At 35.4% G+C, this 9,175-nt stretch overlaps 1 protein-coding gene across 1 annotated transcript; it reads right to left on the bottom strand.

The window, feature by feature from the left end:
• Positions 1-2,008: 2,008 nt before the first annotated feature.
• On the bottom strand, positions 2,009-5,886 carry LOC145624732 (uncharacterized). The gene is made up of 7 exons (XM_081677828.1): positions 5,341-5,886; positions 4,551-5,228; positions 4,289-4,456; positions 3,521-4,237; positions 3,112-3,424; positions 2,686-3,030; positions 2,009-2,298 (listed from the first exon to the last, which is right to left on the bottom strand). Exons 1-7 carry the CDS (start codon positions 5,884-5,886, stop codon positions 2,009-2,011), a joined length of 3,057 nt encoding a protein of 1,018 aa, XP_081533954.1.
• Between the last annotated feature and the right edge of the window lie 3,289 nt (positions 5,887-9,175).

Here is a 9,175-nt window from a genome sequence, read left to right as displayed (position 1 = left end):
AATGGAAGGAAATTTGATGGGTATTTTGTTTTCAAGATAATACATGAAGATACAGTCAAGCTTGTTGGCTGAATCTCTTTTATGGGTTCTGGGAACAATGTCATTGTGCACGATCTCAAAAAGCAGTTTTTGGAGAGGGGTAAAGTTGTTGTGATTAACATATGTGGCCTTAGGGTTTCCTTGGTAGTGTTCAACAATGGATTCAATTAAGGTGTTAGGAAGAAGTTTCTGCACAGATCCTTTAAAATACAACTCATAACCAGCATTAGGAACATCAAATAATTCTCCCAAATACTCAGCATCAAACTCTATTAATTTCCCTAGAATTACACATGCAATTTTTCCTTTCTCACAAGCGAAGGAAGAATGAAAATATTTTAAAGCATCAGCATATAAAGGCTTACTATAGCATTCACTCAACAGATAAGTCCAATTTTGAAATTCAATAAGCTTAAGAAATTCACTGAACTTACTAGCTTTACACCATGGAAGATTCACGCTTAGACCTGACACAAAGTGCCTTGCATTATCTTCTAGACGCTTCATCGCTGCAGTCTTATGCTTGTACAGAACCCCCAACTCTTCGACTTCTTCTTCTTTGGGTAGCTCTGGTTCCTTTTCCATTTTTCTTGATTTTGGTGATGGAGGATACTCAAGAAGAAGTTGTTTGAGAGTGTTTGTGGTTTTGTCTGTAGAAATCTCTTGGATTTTTACAGTAGAGGTTTGTTCTTTGGCTAGGGTTTGGTATTTTGGTGAGATGTGTATGGGTGAGTATGAGTGAGGTTCTTTGTAAGGGAGAGGTATAATTGATCTGAGTGGTGTAAAATTTTCGGAATTACCCATCACCTTTTTATATTGAAGTAAATGTGATGTGTCGTTTCAAGGTAGAGGTTAGGTGAGGTGAATTATGATGATGCGTCACTTGCATTTATAGCTTTGGGAAAATAAAAAAGATAATTCTGGAATGTGAAGTGTATTTTTCATATAAAGGGATTATTTCAACAAAAATAGGATGAATATTGAATGTATCCATCAGATAAATCGTGTTTGATGAAATAAAATAAAATAAAAAATTAAAAACTATAAAAAACGATTGATTTTGTTGAAAAGATAAACTTGTGAATATACAACTTAATGCACGGAACAAGTCAACATAGCTCATGCCATCAGTCAAGGAATTCAAGAATTATCATTTCTCTTATGCATCACATTGGACATATATGTTTAAAGCTCTTGCCAAATCTATGTAATTAAACATATCATATTTGTGTGAGATAAAATGTACATAAATTTAGAGACTTTACCTGAGGGAACATCAAGACTTTTCCTTAACACAACTTAATCATTCCAAGCTCCATCCTCATCATCTCATGTCTTTCTCTGTTTAAAGGCTTAGTTAAAATGTCAGCAATTTGATTAGTTGTTTCACAAAATTCTAATTTAATTAAGCCTTTCTCAACATTATCCTTTAGAAAGTGATGTATAATATGAATATGCTTAACACGAGAGTGATGCACTGGATCTTTAGAGATACATAAAGCACTTGTGTTATCACAGAAAATAGGAATGCAATCGAATTTCATACCAAAGTCTCTGAGTTGTTGTTTTATCCATAATACTTGAGAGCAACAAGCAGCTGCAGCAACATATTCTGCTTCAGATGTGGATAAAGCTACTGTATTATGTTTCTTAGAACCCCAAGAGACTAATCATGGTCCAAGGAACTGGACCATACTTGATGTACTTTTCCGATTAACTAAATCTCCTGCATAATCTGCATCTGCGAAACCTTTTGGTTCAAAAGAATCACTTCTAGGATAAAAGATACATAGTTCATCAGTTCCCTTCAAGTATCTGAGTATTCTCTTTACAGAAGTGAAGTGAGATTCCTTAGTATTTGATTGAAACCTGGCACATAATCCAACACTGAAAGCAATGTAAGGTCTACTAGCAGTTAAATACAATAAGGAACCTATCATACCTCTGTACATCTTTGATCCACACTGGTTCATGTTGGATCATCATCCAGTCTTGTGCCTGTTCCCATTGGTGTGTGATTTATCTTGGCTTCATCAAGATTGTACTTTTTCAAAAGTTCCTTGGCATACTTTTGCTGATGAATTGAAATTCCTTTCTCTGTTTGCTTGATTTGAAGTCCAAAGAAGAAGTTCAATTCTCCCATCATGCTCATTTCAAACTCACCACTCATGAGATTAGCGAAGTACTTGCACAAAACATCGTTAGTTGCACCAAAGATAATATCATCAACATAAATCTTTACAACTAAGAGATCAGTTCCTTGTGATTTTAAAAACAAAGCTTTGTTTACTTTTCCTCTTTTAAAATCATTTTGCAAAAGGAACTTGGAGAGCCTCTCATGCCAGGCTCTTGGTGCTTGCTTTAGACCATAGAGGGCCTTATCAAGCTTGAAGACACAATTAGGAAATTTTTGATTTTCGAAACCTGGAGGTTGTTCTTAAAACACATCCTCCATTAAATAACCATTCAGAAAAGCACAGTTCACATCGATTTGGTAAAGTTTGAAACCCATAAAAGAGGCATAAGCAATGAGTATTCGAATAGCTTCTAGCCTAGCTACAGGAGCAAAGGTTTCTTCGAAATCAATACCTTCCTGCTGATTTTATCCTTTCACGACCAAATGAGCTTTGTTCCTTACTATTGTACCATATTCATCTAGCTTGTTCCTGAAGACCCATTTTAGCCCGATGATCCTTTTATCTTTGGGCTTTGCTTCAAGATGCCAGACTTTGTTTATTTCAATCTCGTTTAGTTCCTCTTGCATAGCTACAATCCAGTCAGCATCTTCCAAAGCTTCATGATGATTTTGAGGTTCCAGAATGGATAAAAACGCATTGAATGCACAGAAGTTCCTCATCTGAGATCTGGTTTGAGTTCCTCTGCCAATGTCACTAACTATAAGATCAGTGGGATGGGATCCTTGATATTTGAAAGGTTTAGGATGAAATTCCCTTGCTGGAACTCCAATTTGAGGAGTTTCTTGTTCTGTTCCTTCACCATCAACTTCATTAACTTGATCCTCATTGACCTGTTCTTCATTTACTTGATCTTCTCGAGTTTCCTCTTAAGAACCTTTTCCATTTTCTTGATGAGGATCATCTGCTACTTCTGGCTCTTCTTTGGTTTGCTTTTGATTCATTTCTTCTTCATCTTCAGTCATGTTTCTTACTAATCCAATTTCAAAATCATTTTCTTCTTGTTCCCGAGCATTCATAAACAGGTTAGATTCATCGAAAATAATATGAATGCTTTCTTCAACACATAAAGAGTTCTTATTATAAACTCTATAAGCTTTACTATTAGAGGTGTAACCAAGGAATACAACCTCTTCACTTCTCTCATCAAATTTTCCTAGGTTCCTTTTACCATTATTATGCACAAAACACTTATAACCAAATTAGGATATGAGATGAGAGATATTAGGTTTCCTCCCTTTAAATAGTTCGTAGGGAGTCTTGTTGGAGATTGCTCTTATAGTTACCCTGTTGGTTATGTAGCATGCAGTATTAACTGCCTCAGCCCATAAGTTCCTTGGTAGTGAGCTTGCAATCAACATTGTTCTAGCCATGTCTTCTAGAGTTCGATTTTTCCTTTCAACTACTCCATTCTGTTGGGGAGTTCTATGGGCAGAGAAATTGTGATTTATACCTTGTTCCCTGCAAAACTCATCAAACTTTGAATTTTCGAATTCTGTACCATGGTCAGATCTTAGGTGGATTATGGAGAATTCATTTGTTTTTTGCACATGTTTGGCAAAAGCTACAAATTCATCAAAGGTTTTATCTTTACTAGCTAGAAATATTACCCAAGTATATCTAGAGTAGTCATCTACAATAACCAACACATATTTCTTGCCACTCCTACTTTGAACTCTCATGGGACCACATAAATCCATATGAATCAATTCTAATGGTTTTGTAGTGCTCACCATCTTCTTAGCTCTGAAGGAATTTCGGACATGCTTTCCTTTTACACAGGCATCACGGATTTTATTATTTAGGAACTTGATAGCGGGTAATCCAACTACTAAGTCCTTTGACATGAGTTTATCAATTAAAGAATAGCTAGCATGACCAAATCTTTTGTGCCAAAGTAAAGAGTCATCTTCAATAACACTCAAGAATGTAAGGTTACTCTTTGGGATTGAGTCAAGGTCTACCACATAGGTATTTCCTCTTCTCTTTCCTTGTAGATTAACCTTTCATGACTTGTTATTGAAGATATGGCATTCATCAGAAGTAAAGCTTACCGAATTATCTTTATCACAAAATTGTGATATGCTTAACAGATTATGCATCAAGCCCTCGACCAGGAACACATTCTCTATGGCATGGGAGGATGACTTTCCAATTTTTCCTTTAGCAAAGATTTCCCCATTCTTATTATCTCCGAAAGTCACTGTTCCTCCTGGGTAGGTCTATAGTGAAAGGAACTTTAATTTGTCTCCTGTCCTTCAGTTTTCTTGACTTGAGCATCTTTAATCCATTTAGGAGTAGCAATAGGATCAATACTTCTATTCTTTCATTCTGCAGTTCCTTTTCTAGTCTGTCTTTGTGAGACTTTAAATTATCAAGATCAAGCTTGAGTTTTTCAAAATCAGCATTAAATTTTAACACGGAATCATTAGAGGAACTGCTAGAACCAATATCAGTATTAATCAGTTTGTAATGTGAAAGTTCCACATTTAACATGACATTTTCCTTTTTGACTCTTTCAAGCATATGAGTCATAAGAAGATATTTATCATGTAATTCTCCAAATATGGTTTGGATGTCATTTAATGCAGTTTCCAGCCAAGCATTGTGATCCTTCCAAATTTGTAGAACCTTTTGACATTCATTCCTTTGCATGCATTCATCATTCAGATTAATTTCCATTTCAACAATTAAATCAATTAAAGCATCTTTGGATAAGGATCTAAGTCGAGCATTATCAAAGTTACTTTCACTTACCTCCTTTTCCAGTTCCTTGAGGTATGCACGGCTGTCATCTGATTTGACCATTAGACAGAGATTTGCTACCTCCTCTTCTGGTTGTTCCTTATCTTCTTCACTATCAGAATCTCCCCATGCAGCTATCATGGCTTTCTTGACATTAGTCTTTGAAAAGGGAGTCTTGTATTTCTCTTTTCCTTGTTCCTTGATTTTCCCTTTTCCTTTCTCAATGTGGACAATCTCTAATGAAGTGATCTGTTGATCCACATTTGTGACAGCTATAGTCTGGTTTGGAGTTAGAGGATCTCTTCTGAAAGTTTCTGGAATTCCGGTTGTTTCCGTTTAACATTCATTTGAAACGCCTGACTAACATTGCAGTCTCTTCTTCATCCACTTCAGATTCCTCCTGATCAGCCTTGAGAGCCAGTCTTTTGTTCTCGTTGCCTTCACTGCTGCCAGTTCCTAGATGGAGCTCATGTGTCATTAGAGAACCAACGAGTTGTTCAATATTGAATGTTGTAAAGTCCTTTGTTTCTTGAAGGGCAATCACTTTAGCTCTCCAACGATCATCCTGAGGTAGACTTCTCAGCACTTTCCTAACCTGCTCATTAGTAGGAATTTTTCTACCAAGAGAAACTAGCTCATTAATAATGTTAGTGAATCTAGTAAGCATTTCCTGGACTTTGGGTTGCATCTCAAAACGTTCATACTTAGACATAAGCAGATCAATTTTTGAACGTTTCACTTCATTAGTTCCCTCATGGGTAACTTGAAGTAGATCCCAAATTTCCTTAGCGTTCTTGCACCCCATAACACGATTGTGTTCATGTGGTCCAAGTTCACAATGAAGCAGTTTAATAGCCGTAGCATTGATTTCTATTTTATCAAAGTCTTCCTTCTCATATTCAGACATTGGTTTAGGAATTACCTCGTTTTAAGCGTTGGTTTTGGTCACCTCGAAATCTCCTACTTCGATGACTCTCCAGACTTGATAATTTTCTGCTTTGATGAAGATTTCCATTCTATTCTTCCAATAATACTCTTGGCCTTAACAAGAGGAAAAACCACGACCACTTGGAATTTTAGGAAAAATTCTTCACTATAACAGGGCAAACAACCTATTACAAACTAAAGAATCAGTCTTCAAGCTCCTCTATGAACTTGAAGTTCCTAGCAGCAAGTCCCTCTACTTACCACTCTTCTCTTCTCTATTCTTTTCTCTCTCTTTCTCAACTAATTTCTCTTAGAGTTCACTAAAACTCCCAATTCCCAAATTACAACTCAAATAAATAAGACTCTAGTGAAAGTAATCAAGAAAAACACTTAAGTGGAATGCGACACTTGACTCTTTTAGAAAACAAGAAAGATAGAATGATATGATTGAGCAAGGTGAAGTTATCCCAAGAATAACTTCAGTATTTATAGGAAAACATTGCTTGGGAAAAACGCCACCACTCCTACCACTTGAGCCACCACTGCTGCATATCAACGCCACTACTTTGCACCACTTCCATATTTTCAATCATGTCCTAAAAACCAAGACACGTTGATCCACTTAGAAGCAGCTTGTACGCAAGTGATGAAGACTGAATCAACAGTTAGTTGCACAAGTTTAGGAAGTTAGTTTTTCAAAGATATTTTTCTGAAATCAAAAGATATTATTTAAAAGATAAAACATAAAAGATATTTTCCAAAACCGTTTCTCCTATTTTATAGCAAACTAACAAATTCTATCTTTTTGACAAATTCAAAAACTCATTCCACTAAGTATTAATTCCTAATTAAACTCACTTACATAAAACCTAAAATATATATAATATTCCAGACTTTATTTTCTCTAAGAAGTCTCTTTTCCGAGTCTTCTTTCCTTAGCCTCAGCTCCGAAGCTTCAGTTCCTTTACAGGAACACTGCAACTAATCTCTTTATTCTTTTAGCTCTAGTTCCCTTGCCTCAACTTATCCTGCAACTTTTAATGAGTAAGCTACAAAAATCATCAAGGAATTAGTCCATTTATTTGACTTGTGTTATCATCAAAACATCAAGGGCAACACAAGAGAAAACTAAAAAGAACGTAAAATAATAAGAGATATCAAAGGCATAAAAAGGCATAAGGGAAGAGTAATAGCCCCTTGAAGTATTTATATTATCCTAAAACTAATCTAAAGATAAATAAATAAAATAAAATAAGAAAAATAACAATCAAATAAGTCGTATTAAGATTGGTCGACTAAGGCGATAAGTGGAATCGTCGTCAAGGAAGCTTGCGTAGGTGAGAAAATGAGGCCCATCACGAGCTTCCAGCCACGCCCAAACCGGCGCCCGCTGGGTATCCATCGGGCTAGGCAGAAGCTCGCTCGTGGCTGGGCGTATCGAGCTTCGGGCGCTGATCGTCTGCTGGTTCGCAGGGCAGATTTGCAGAGGCTGTAACTTTTGGTCTAGATATTATATAAAGTCATATGACCTATCGTTGGAAAGAACTTCAAGTTTAGTTTCCAACACAATTTGAATCGCTTCAATCTCATATGTAGAACTCAAGTTAAGATCAAAAGAGTGACCAAAGGTCAATTTTGACACTTTGCAAACCTTCGTTTTTCTTCGTTTCTAACTCAAATTCATTTCCGAAAAGTGCATAGCGACCCTTATGGATGCTAATATCATTTCTCATTCTTATAAATCTCAAAAATCAACATTCACGAACATGGTATCTTTGATTAATAAACTTGATTCGTCGGCTTCCATCTAAATATCATCCGAATCAACTCCAAACACTTTGAAAGCATCCAAATAACTATAAAATCACCTGAAACGAGCATAATAGAGCATAAAACAAACAAATTATGCATTTGCGATCTAAAAAGCGACTAAAAGACCTAAAAGTAACTATAAAAGCTAGTATAAACGTGCCTATAAAACCTATATAAATAAGATTCATCAATGTTCCAATAGCTCTACCACAACGCTCTAAGATGGGTCCTCAAAGGAGGTTGGGAATATATGTTGGGTTTGAATCCTACCTCGTCAATAATTAAATATCTTGAGCCTACAACAGGGGATTTATTTACGGCTCGTTTTGCGGATTGTCATTTTAACGAGTCACTTTTCCAACATTAGGGGGAGAAAAGAGAGAGATGAAAAAGGAAATTAAATGGAATGATTTATCATTATCTTATCTTGATCCTCAAACTAAACAATGTGAACTGGAAGTTCAAAAGATAATTCATTTACAAAGTTTAGCAAATCAATTGCTTGACTCGTTTGCTGACCCAAAAAGAGTGACCAAGTCATATATGCCATTTGTAAATGATCCATTATTTAAAATAGATGTCTCAATATTTGTGCAAAATTAGATTCCCCTTATAAAATTTTGTTTTGTTTTTTTTTTTTTTTTTTTTTTATATATTTTTAATAATTTATCTCTCTACTTTTGTACAAACCTCATGTAAATTTATCTTTTCAATATGTTTTTATAAAGTTTCTTAATAACCGCGAAATAATCAACCCAAAAGGGTCGAAGTTTGGGGACGAAGGGAGTACTTGATTTTGCAGTAGGAAAAAAAAAAAATCTCATTTACCTTTTTTTTTTTTTTTTTTTTTTTGAAACAAATCAATTCATTAATAAAAAGTCATTCAACATCTACAAATGAAATCAACATTAACAAATACATAAAATTGAATCAAATTAGGGTTTCCTTCATCAAAGCTATAATTATTGAAAAAATCTTGCACTGTGGTACATCTCTCGCATACATCGCTGGAATATACAGCCTTTTCGAAGAGACTGTCCAACGATTTGTTGTAGCTGTAGAATGATTTTCATTTGATTCGCTTGAACGCATTTGAAAACTTGACACCGTTGCGATCTCGAATAAATCTTTACCAAAGAAGTGACAATAGGGAAAAAGATGATTACATACCTTTTTTGATAAACTCTAACACACAAACAAAAACTAAACATAAACAAACAACTAAAGTTACAAAAACTAACGACTCCACCATAGGGAGACGGACGTATCTACACTTACTCGTGTAGATTTATTGAAACCTAAATTGCAAACTAAAGAAAATTTACGGAAAAAGGGCCAGAAATAGTCTAATTTTCGAAGAAATTAGACTTTTCGGCCTAAATGACCAAGCTTTTGGAGAAAGCCTAGAAGAGAGGAGAGAAGAGGAGAGGAGAGGCGAGAGATTATTTGTTCCACTT

The sequence above is a fragment of the Chenopodium album genome, chromosome 3, assembly GCF_948465745.1.
Source record: "Chenopodium album chromosome 3, dcCheAlbu1.1, whole genome shotgun sequence".
NCBI classification, from domain to species: Eukaryota; Viridiplantae; Streptophyta; class Magnoliopsida; order Caryophyllales; family Amaranthaceae; genus Chenopodium; species Chenopodium album.
The sequence above is the reverse complement of the archived record's forward strand: the minus strand, read 5'-3'. Positions and strand labels throughout refer to the sequence as shown.